Source organism: Protopterus annectens, chromosome 13.part0 (assembly GCF_019279795.1).
Source record: "Protopterus annectens isolate FY-2018-M chromosome 13.part0, PAN1.0, whole genome shotgun sequence".
NCBI classification, from domain to species: Eukaryota; Metazoa; Chordata; order Ceratodontiformes; family Protopteridae; genus Protopterus; species Protopterus annectens.
This window is the reverse complement of record NC_056747.1, coordinates 858364010-858375099: the sequence shown is the minus strand read 5'-3', so window position 1 is coordinate 858375099 and position 11090 is coordinate 858364010. Positions and strand designations below refer to the sequence as shown.

The 11090-nt window shown below is 45.7% G+C and overlaps 1 protein-coding gene across 6 annotated transcripts in view; it reads left to right on the top strand.

Annotated features, from left to right (window-relative positions):
* The window catches only part of ACACA (acetyl-CoA carboxylase alpha), a 2143878-nt gene that overhangs the window by 219093 nt on the left and 1913695 nt on the right, over window positions 1–11090 (top strand). For all 6 annotated transcript variants that reach the window (XM_044054575.1, XM_044054578.1, XM_044054576.1 and 3 more), the window contains one exon: window positions 3737–3818. In XM_044054575.1, the coding sequence (XP_043910510.1) occupies window positions 3737–3818 (82 nt within the window). The remainder of the gene's footprint in view (window positions 1–3736; window positions 3819–11090) is intronic.

Sequence of the window (11090 nt, the reverse complement as noted above, 5' to 3'; positions counted from 1 at the left end):
AAAAAGTTGAGGGACAAGAAAATATTAAGCAAAATCAGCGACATTTGAGAGGTATTTCCCTTAATTGTTCAGCAAACACTAGGTCTGCAGGGTGTGTCCCCTCTTCCCATATAATCATTTTGAGGAGGAGGACAAAGATATGTGCAGGATATTTGTCAAGACCCCAAATTTTAGTTGAATTTGTCTACTGCTGTGCCCTCCTTCAAGTCTTTAACAGCGGGCAGCCATTCAACCACACCCTCTCTCCCTGGATGACCCTCTGTCTTCTGGAGTGCTGAAATGCTTATAGGTTCATAGGTAGGTACTAGGGTATCGGCCCGAGGGCCAAGGCAAGCCTAGCCAACAGTGAATTGGCTTTCACCACCCATGTATTGTTAAATTCCTGCTCCTTTATCGAGCAGTGCTCCAGACATAACCCCAGGAGTGAATTTCCTATCGCCCATCCACTTATCACAGTTTTTCTTGAATAGTGCTAATGAAGAGCTCTGCTTGATGTGGATGGAAATCTTGTTCAAGAGCATGGGAAGTCCTTGGGACATGAATCTATCCCTCCAGCATGTCCTATTCATTGTTGTGGTGAGGTTTAGGTCCCTAGAGCATGTAGCTCAGGGAGATTGGGATTTCTTCAATTGGGGCATGTCCAATAATTCCGGGTTTGACATCGCTTTGTATGTCAGACAGAGGTCTTCTCGGACTAAGCGGTATGCGACCGAGTAGAGTTTGAGTTTCTTGAGCCTGTCGACATAGAGCAATTGTTTGAGGCCAGCGATCCTCTTGGTGTGCTACTTTTGGGGCCTCTCAAGTTGTTGTGGGTGTCCTGTGAGGTACATCCCAAATGGGGCATTGTAGTCAATGAGGGATCTGATAAGTGATGAGTAGAGGGGAACGATGACTTCCTTATTTCTAGATGCGAACCCTTTCGTGATTAAGTGGGCCACGTAGAAAGGTTTTCTGACCACTGTGGCAATGTGATTATCAAAGGAGAACTTACTATCCAGTTGGGTCCCAAGGTCTCTTATCACACTTTCTGTGTTAAGTGAACTTCCCCCTGTTTGGTAATTCATGGGTACTGTGTTTTTGTCAAAGGGGATAACAATGCACTTTTTGGCATTTAGTCTGAGGCCATGATTTTGACACCAGGTGTCAGTCTCTGTGAGGCCCTTTTGCAGGATGTCTATGCCGATGGGGGAATCGATAATGGCACCCATTTTGCAGTCATCTGCGAACTTGGCTAGCCATAGACCCTTGGTGTTCACTTGCACTTCAGAGAAGTATATACCGAACACGAGGGGTCCCAGGACTGAACCCTGGGGTACTCCACTTGTCACTGGTTTGGAGTCTGATCAGGAGTCGGCAACTCTTATTGTGTGGGTTCTGTCCATGAGCCAGTTGGCCACCCATCTTGTGACATTTTTTTTATGTTAAGGTTGGTGGGTTTATCAATGATTCCTGAATGAGGGATAGTGTCAAAGGCTTTAGCGAGGTCCAGGTAGGCTGTGTGGACTACCTTGCCCTCGTCTATGGGCTTTGTAACTGTTTCAAAAAAGTCTACCAGGTTTAGGAGACATGACCTACCTTTTAAAGATCCAAATTGGGAAGCATCCAGAGTTTGGAGGTTACCTATATTTTTGTTTGAGTTCCATGATGATACACTCCATGGCCTTGCAGACCAGGCTTGTCAGGCTAATAGGTCTATAGTTTCCAGGGTCTGTGGTGGTTCCTCCTTTGTGGAGTGGGATAACCATTGCTGTGTGCTATTCTGTGGGCACATAGCCTGTGGTGAGGCTGTGGTTGAACATGGATTTTTAGTGGGGAGCTAGTTCATTTTGGAGTTCATGTAAGACGCATCCTGGGATGTTGTCTAGTCCCATGGATGGTGTGTTTTTTGCTTTAAAGAGTGCTGTTTCTACCTGTGTGTTTGTGATTGCTGAGGCTGTACAGCCATCTGGTATTGTTATGGGCCCTTTGGGGGGGTGAGGGGGAAGTAAAGTTTGCACTGAACCTATCTGTCAATACGTTGGCAATATCAGCTGGCTCTTTATATTTTGTGCCATTCTGTTGTAGCTCGGTGCAGATCGGGGTGTTGCCATGGAGATTCTTGACATAGCTAAAGAATGCCTTGTGGTTGTCTTTTTAATCCGTGGCAATTTTTCTTTAAAAATTAGCTTTGGAGGATTTTATGAGAGATCGCCAGTAAGTTCCTCCATACCTGGGTTTTTACTCTCTTTTACAACATTTTATTCCTTCTGTTGTAGAGTTTGTTAATGGCAGGGGACCACCAGATTGGCTTTCTTTTTTTGGAGGATAGCGTCTTGGTTTTGTTGGGAATAGCACAATCCATGCACTCATGCAGTTGCTTGTAGAGTGCATTTGTGTAGGATTCAGCAGGCGTGACTGTATTGACTGTGTTATCCATCTGCAGGAGTGTCACAAAGTTGGTCACCTCAGTTTTGAGAAGTGTAAAATTTGCTTTGGAAAAATTTTTACAATGGTTTCCTTGTGTGGGGTGGGGTCGGGATGTGGATATGTAGGGTGATTAGTTTATGGTCTGATCTAACCAGCGAGGAGTTGATCTCTGGTGTTGAGCACCGGTCACCCATGTTGGTAATGACCAAGTCCAGAATATTGTTGCCCCTGGTGAGAATGTTGACAGGTTGATCCAGGGTGTTGAGTTTATGAACTCCAGGAATTGTTAAGCCAGGGAGTTAGTACAGGAGTAGTTTTCCCAGTTAATATTTAGGTAGTTGAAATCTCCCATTATTATGGTGTTTGGTTGGACCCTCATTTTTTCCAATGTCCCCAGGAATGAGGAGTGAGCGTCCTGGGTCAAGGTGGGGGATCTATAACAAGCTACAATTTGGAATGCATTTTTGCACTGGGTTAGTTGCACTTGAATGAATTCAGAGGCATCATATTTTGCAACTAGCCTGGAGGTGTGGATGTCCTTGATGAATATGGACATGCCTCCGCCCTTCGTGTTTCGGTCCGGGTTTTGTGGCCGAAACATGTGGTATGAGTAATAGCCTGGTACTACTGGGGTGCTCTCAGGAGCCTTGAACCAGGTCTCAGTCACTGCACAGATATCGATGTTCTCCATTTTGAGGAGTGCATCGAGTGGGTGCATTTTGAGGTTTAGACTCCTAGCGTTGAGTAACATTTCCCTCAGTTTTTTGTTTCCTGTCTAGGAAAATGCCCTACACTTTCCTGTAGAGGAAAATTCCCTACACTTTCATCAGTGGGTGGACTGTAGTAGATGTATTATGTGCTTATTCCACATCCTGCATCATAGCAAACTAGCTAATGCATGAAAATAATGAAAGATGTTATTGTCATTGACTTTCTTTTCTGTTACTTTGTTTTCCTATGTCATTGTTTAAAAATATGAAGATTTAATAAAAAAGGTGGTTAAAAAAAGAACTAGTGTTGTGAGATTCATGGACATGCTTGAAATCACCCTGAGTACGCCATCTCTTTTCTTACACAATTTTGGTCTTCTTTTAAGAATGCATCCTGTTTGAGTACATTTAACAATGGCTCCTCAGCATTCCTGTTTGTTGAGCTCTTTTGTTATTCTCCATTTATTAGTATGTGTCTATATTTACGGTGAATGTATTACATTTATAGTCCTATTATTTTTATGTATGACATCTAGAATCCTAGGTACATTATGTCTTGAGTCATGATATGCCTGTTTTTGTGGTTGTTGTTTTAATCACTTATGCCTTGTTTTTCACAGGCAGTGTGGGCAGGCTGGGGCCATGCATCAGAAAACCCCAAACTTCCTGAACTTCTTCTCAAGAATGGAATTGCTTTCATGGGTGAGACTTTGCTTGTGTTCTAACATTCACCGTTGCAGGTTCCTGTGGGTCCAGAAGCTACTTGGCAGTTTGCAAAGATAAGCGGTCAGATTTGGTGTGTTAACAGTAATTCTGGAGACAATAAAGAACTTTTGTATAGTAGCTGCAAAAAATATAACATTATGACTATATTTATACCATTTATGTTCAGGTTTAATGAAGGCAGAAGAAACTTATGTATACATGTTTATTATTAAGAGTTGCCTGAGATTCTGTGATTCAAGCCCGTCCTGGTGGCAGAGGGGAATTAAACCCTGACTGCAACCCAGCTAAACTATGTTTGATTAGTGGCATGGATGCTGGAGGGGCCAGGTGGGGTAGATGGGAGTGAGTGCCTGACAGTACATCACATCGCTAGTCTGGAAAGAAGGAAGCACTGGCTTATGGCTTGGGTGATACCCAAAGGGAACACTAGATATTGCACCTATGGAGTTTAAGCATAGTGATGCTTCACTTTACAAGAAAGGTCATGTGTGGGAGTACTCATGTTTGTACACTCTGTGTACTGATGCTGCACTTAAAACGGGAGGTCACGTGTGAGGGTACTCATGTTCGCATACTCTGTGTAGTGATACTTCAGTTAACAAGAGAGGGCACATTTGGGAGCACACATGTTCCCACTGGCAAACAGTGTATATGGAGCTCAAACAAGCTGCTGAGGATAGGGCACTAGAGGATTAGAAGGAGAGTGCACAGGATCCCTCACATTGGCCCTCTGCCAACCACCTAACTGTCTCCTCTCCCCAGGGGAATGAATGAGTTGATTAGGCCCTTGAGTGGGAAAGAGCTGACTCGTAAGGCTGTTTCATAAGAAGGAAAACCTTGGTTATTGTCCAAGGAAGAACAAATGGGTTGATTAGGCCTTGGTAATGAAGTCGTAGGGAAAGATTGTTTGGATGGCAGGAAATACCAGCTGCCATCCAGGCTTTAGCAGTATACCTCGGAAATACAGGCAGCAGCTTAACTTTTGTTTTGTTTTTGAAACAAGAAGGCAAGCATGCTTTATCATTGATAGGTGGCATTAATAAGTTGGTCTAATTAGCAGTTGAGTCATAACAGTAAAACTTATTCTTTACCGACATTGAAGCTTGAGGTACTTTGTTCCTGTTTTGTGAGGAATGTTGTTCTGGATGTCCATTTCATCAGCATTACAAAATTTGTTCTACAATTTATCCCTCTATTTCTTGATAAAGGTGTCACATAGGAAGCTGTACAAGGTTAACATCTGTGGACCCATAATGTCATTGCACAGTAATAGTTTTAAATTGCACGACTTTTAAGTGTGAGCCCCACAATAGTGAGACTAAATGCGTCACCATTGTGGATAGCATCTTGGAGTATTCCATTTATTCTTAATAATGACTAATGTTAAGTTGTCAATCTCGCCTTCATTCTTGCTGGATGGGTTCGGAGCCGATTCTCTGCTCCGACTCGGCACTTGCTAAGCTCGAGAGCTAATTTTACCAGCTCGAGGCAACCCTATATCCCATGATGCAAGGCAGAGATTACTCGGATCTCGTTTGCCACTTCGTTAACGAGGTGCCTTCTTTTACCAGCTCTAGGTAAGTGAACTTTTCAGAGACTTTTGTCTACCCCCTTTAACTTTTTACATATAAATATTATTTTTTGTTAATTACTGACTCACGTTAACCCTATTCCTGTCAGTGTTCCCTTCTTTTAAGTAAATATTCCCTTACCCCTAGTTTGGCCTTAAGCCTTCCCCTCCCTAAATTTTTTCCTGTCAGGGAATTTTTTGTGTGTGACTGTCTGTTATCCCTGTTAGTTTAATTTAATTTAATTAAATTGTTGGACTGAGTGTGTTTTGTGTGTGAATGTGTTTCCAGTGTTTCATCAACACAGTTATGTCGAAGGACACTAAGGTCTCAGGCTTCAAGAAGTGTGACTCGTGCTGTCAGAAGATGTCTCTGACAGACGGTCACACTTCTTGTGTTTATTGCCTGGGACCTTCGCACCTGCAGGACTCTTGTGCTATCTGTCATGCTTTCAGCCCAAGAGTCCTGCAGGAACGAAAAAATAAGCTAATTTTAAGGGGCTTATTAAAACCCGAGAGCTCCCCGCCTAAGTCGGTGCTGGGGAAGCCCTCGAAACCTGTTAAGCCTTCGGCTCAGGCTTCCAAGCCGTCGGCTTCAGGTTCTTCCTCACCAGGCTCGAGATCGGCTCCGGCTGAAGCCGATCTTTCTATACCAGTATCAGTATCGGCTCCATCCGGCGCCGATACTGTCAAGTCTAGACACTCAGTGTCGGCTCCGGTTGGAGCCGACGTATCTTCGGCTCCGATGGCTCCATTGATCTCGAAAAAGAGATCTCGATCCCCTTCTGTGGAATCTATTCATTTGGCTCCGAGATCACCCTTGCTGTCGGAGCGGAGCCGATCTTCTCGGTCATCCAGGCTATCTGATCACGACCTTGAGAGAGTGGTGAGTAGACTATTAAAGTCTCAGGCATTGGCCCAAATACTCCATAGCCCATCTCAACAGACGATAGCTATATCACATCCACCGAACATTCCTCCTTCGACTCTCTTACAGAGCTCGGAACCGGAGCTCCTTGGAACCGGTACCGTTGTGACTTCGGAGCCGATACCACCCCTTTCGGCTCCGTCGTCCTCGGCTCCGATTTCCTCCTTGAGACCTTCATTGGAGGGATCCGGGTGTCTAGTCTCTCTCGTCGGCTCCGAGGGGGCGAGTGACATCAGACCCTTGTCAGACCCCGTTCTCCCTCTCGGAGCTTCGGTGTTGGTGAGCTCGGCCCCGATATCTGCCTCGGAGCCTTCCCTCTCGGTGAGGCCTGAGGTTCCTATCTCTTCGGAGCGGAAACCTTCTGGTCTGTCTGATGGGGGGAGCCTTCGAGGTGATGAGAAGTGTACTAGCCCTTGGGCTTAGTCAACGGACAGTTCCATCAGCTCCTCCCACTACTCCTGCCTGCTGACGTCTCTTCCCACTCTCTTGCTCGAATGCCTCAGGTTTCCTTATTGGGAATATCTTCCTCTTCCGAGGCTTCTCCTGATCCGTCAGGAGAACCCCCCCCCCCCCGTAAGAGGACATGTAAGAGGAAACATTTAGACTCCCCTGAGTCTACTACATCAGATACTGACTTGGATGAGTCGGAGGGATCCCCAAGGTCCCCCTCTGAGGATGTCTCATTCTCAGACATCCTTGAAATCCTTAAACAGAGGGGGAACTGGCCCTCCCTTAATCCCTCCGAGGACGAGTCAGTATACCTGGAGGCGTTCGGTTCTCGACCCTCCACCTCCTGGGTGTCTCCGCCTTTCGACCCTCTCATGGAAGTAGTGGCTCGGAAGGCGTGGATGGCTCCAGATTCGGTGGAACCTACCCCCAGGAGACCTTCAAAATTTATTATAGCCCCACAAGATAGACAATACTTAAGAAAAGGTGTCCCAGTTGATGCCATGGTGGTGGCTGCTGCCACCAAGAAGGAATTGGCTGATCCTTCAGTACCGGTTCATCCTCCTAATAAGGATTCTGGGACTATGGACAGGTACGGTAAGCGGATTTTTTCTTCAGCAACTTTTGCCATGAGATCGCTGAACTATTTATGCCACTTCACCCTTCACCCGCCTTCAAAGAGATGTTCTTAAAGAGTTGGGAGAAGTTTTACAGGATCCGTCAGATGCTGGGTCTCAGGACAAGATTAGCTCACAGCTAAGAATCCTTAACTCCATTGCTAACTCCTCCATGCGGCTCATTTCTTATGCAGCCAATGGAGCGAGTAGGGCCGCAGGCACGGGTGGCTCTAAGGCGTCAGTCCTGGATGCGGCTTTGTAATTTTGCAGACCCCTTCAAGGTGTCTTTCACAAACTCCCCTTTTGATGGCACGACCTTGTTCGGTCCTCAAGTGAAAGACACTTTGACTAGATGCGAACAAGATGGCAAGACTCTTTCTGCCGTAGGAGTCCGTTTCTCCACCCCTTCTAGACCTTACCCCAAAGGACAGAAGGGAGGGAAAATGTGGTTCCGCAAATCCCAAGGAGTCACGCCTGACGCACGAAGTCAGTTTACCCCCAGAGGCAGAGGGGGTAACAATAATAGATGCCACCCTAGAGGCAGAGGGGGTCCGCAGAATCAGGGTAGCAGAGAGCCTCTTTCTGACAAACCCTTCCAGCATCCCTGAGATGTTGCCCGATTGTCCGCCTTCGGAGGCAGTCGGGGGAAAATTATCGCTGTACCCAATAGCCTGGCTTTCCCTTTCTCAAGACAAATGGGTACAGTCAATTATATCCGAGGGTTACAAAATTCCCTTTATTCAAACCCCAATTCAACAAAAGGGAACCCTTCCTGACGTTCCACCCGGTCTAAGGGAACTAGCAGTACTAGAAATATCAAAACTGCTAGTAAAAAGAGCCATCCAGCCAGTCCCAGCGGACCAAATAGGATCCGGAATCTACTCAAGGTTCTTTTTAGTTCCAAAAAAGACAGGGGACTGGAGACCAGTATTAGATCTGAGCAAACTCAACAAGTTTGTAAAGAAATCAAGATTCCGGATGGTCACGCTTCAGTCCATTCTGCCCTTTCTGGGCAAGGACAATTGGATGTGCTCGATAGATCTTCAGGATGCGTACTATCACATAAAAATTCACAGACGCTCCAGAAGATTTCTCCGCTTTCTGCTGGGGACCAGTCACTTCCAATTTAGAGCCCTGCCCTTTGGACTCACTACAGCCCCCAGAGTGTTCACCAAATGCATGGCAGTGGTTACGGCTCACCTGAGACGTCAAGGATTCCAGGTGTTTCCATATCTAGATGACTGGTTCCTCACTGCCACCACCAGGCATCAGCTTCTCCAAGCCAGAAATTACACCATTCACACTTGCAGAGGGCTAGGAATTTCTATAAATTTCGAAAAATCTGCCTTGTCAATATATTACTTTTATAGGCGCAAATTTGGACACCGTACAACTTTCTGCAAGGTTGACAGACCAAAGGATCTTGGACATTCAAAGACACGTCCAAGTGATTCTATTCAGCAACAAAATTCAGGCCAGATTTGCTCTGAAAGTTCTGGGTCTTATGGCGGCCGCCATAACACTTCTTCCCCTTGCCCACTTTTACATGCGGCTGCTACAATGGATTCTATTCACCCAATGGTCCTTTCAACAACTTCCCATGTGTCACGAGATCATAGTAACTCCAACTTGCAAAAGACATCTGACTTGGTGGATATCGTCCCCTCAAATCCATCAAGGCAGACCATTTGTTCCTGTTGCCACGGTTACATCGGATGCCTCCCTGATCGGGTGGGGGGGGGCATTATCAGGGCAGAATGGTCCATGGCACTTGGCAACCTTTCGAGTACCATCTGCACATAAATGTTCTGGAGATGAGAGCAGTGCTTTTAACGTTGCAAGCCCTCAACGACTCTCTTCCCCTGGGAACTATTGCAGTCCAAACGGACAATATGTCCGTAGTGTGGTACATAAACAAACAGGGCGGAACCAAGTCCTATCCACTGTGTCGAGAGGCTCTCAGACTTTGGCAATGGGCAATCTCCTCTCACCGGTTTCTGATAGCAACGCACATCCCCGGGAAATCCAACATCATAGCGGACAGATTGAGCAGAGCTGTTCTCATGCCTCATGAGTGGTCTCTCAAACAGTCAGTGACGGAAGAGATTTTTCAGAAGTGGGGCCTTCCTTGCTGCGACCTTTTCGCTACACCTCAAAACAGCAAATGCCCAGACTTCTTCTTTCTCTTCCCCCTTCCAGGCCATCCCCCCAGAGATGCTCTAACCCAAGATTGGCCCCGGGGACTTCTTTATGCTTTTCCTCCTTTTCCGCTGATACCTCAGCTAATTCAGAAAGCAACCGCCTTGAGAGCCAAGTTGATTCTCATTGCCCCTTATTGGCCTCGACAGATTTGGTTGCCATTCCTACATCATTAGCTCTTGGTACAGCCATGGCATCTGGACCCGGTTCCAGATCTTCTGACCCACCAGTCGGGTCAACTGCACCAATCCATACATTCTCTCAACCTCACTGCTTGGTTGCTCCACTTCCATCCTTAGCCAGGCTTCCTATGATTTCTAATCTTGTACGGGATATCATAGTAGCTTCCCTAAAATCTTCTACCAGAAAGATCTGCACTAGTAAATGACGTTTTTCTTTCTGGGCAAAAGCTAGGAACATAGACCCCTATACTGCTCCAATTCATTCGGTGTTGGACTTCCTAGCTGACATTTTTAATTCAGGATCCTTTTCTTCCACAGTGAAAGTTCAACTGGCAGCCATTTCAAATTTTCATATAGGCTTTTTGGACCACAACATTATGTCACATAAACTTTGCAAGGCATTCCTTCGAGGTATCTTTCTATTGAAACCTCCTATTAGAGACCCCCCACCACAGTGGGATCTAAATTTAGTTTTAACATCCTTGATTCTTCCCCCGTTCGAACCTGCAGCTGCCTGTTCCTTGAAATTGCTTTCTTGGAAGACACTTTTTCTAGTTGCCATTACATCTGCCAGGAGAGTATCTGAGCTTCATGCTCTCTCTGTTCGCCCTCCCTATCTAATATTCCACAAAGATAGGGTATCCCTAAGAACTAATCCGTCTTTCTTACCAAAGGTGGCATCTCAGACTAACCTAAATCAGTCCATTGATCTTCCAGTACTTTTCCGAATTATTCTGATAGAGCTGAGCAAAAGTTACATTATCTCGATGTTCACCGTCAGCTGAAATATTATCTGGATAAGACAAAAATTTTTAGGAAATCTGATCAACTTTTTCTATCCTATGCAGAGAACAGGAAAGGCCTTCCAGTTTCTAAGGTAACTTTATCTAGGTGGCTGTCTTCCGTGATCACTTACATTTATCAGCTCAGAGGCAAAGAGTTGGTTTCTAACCCAAAAGCCCATTCTACCAGAGCTCTAGCTACATCTACAGCTTTTCAAGCTAGACTTCCAATAGACACTTTGTGTGCAGCAGCCACATGGGCCTCTCCTCATACCTTTGTCTCTCATTACAAATTAGATTTGGTCTCCAGAGACAGAGCAAATTTTGGTTCCACTGTTCTCAAGAGTCTGTTCCATTGAGCCACCCAGGATAAAGGTGCTAGGGACGCGGTCCCATCCAGCAAGAATGAAGGCGAGATTGACAACTTAACATTTAGAAGTTATGTACCTACCATAACGTTCCATGTTAGTTGTCTTCTCTCGCCTTCTTTCTTGCGTCCCACCCTCCTTCCCCCTAGCCTGGTCTG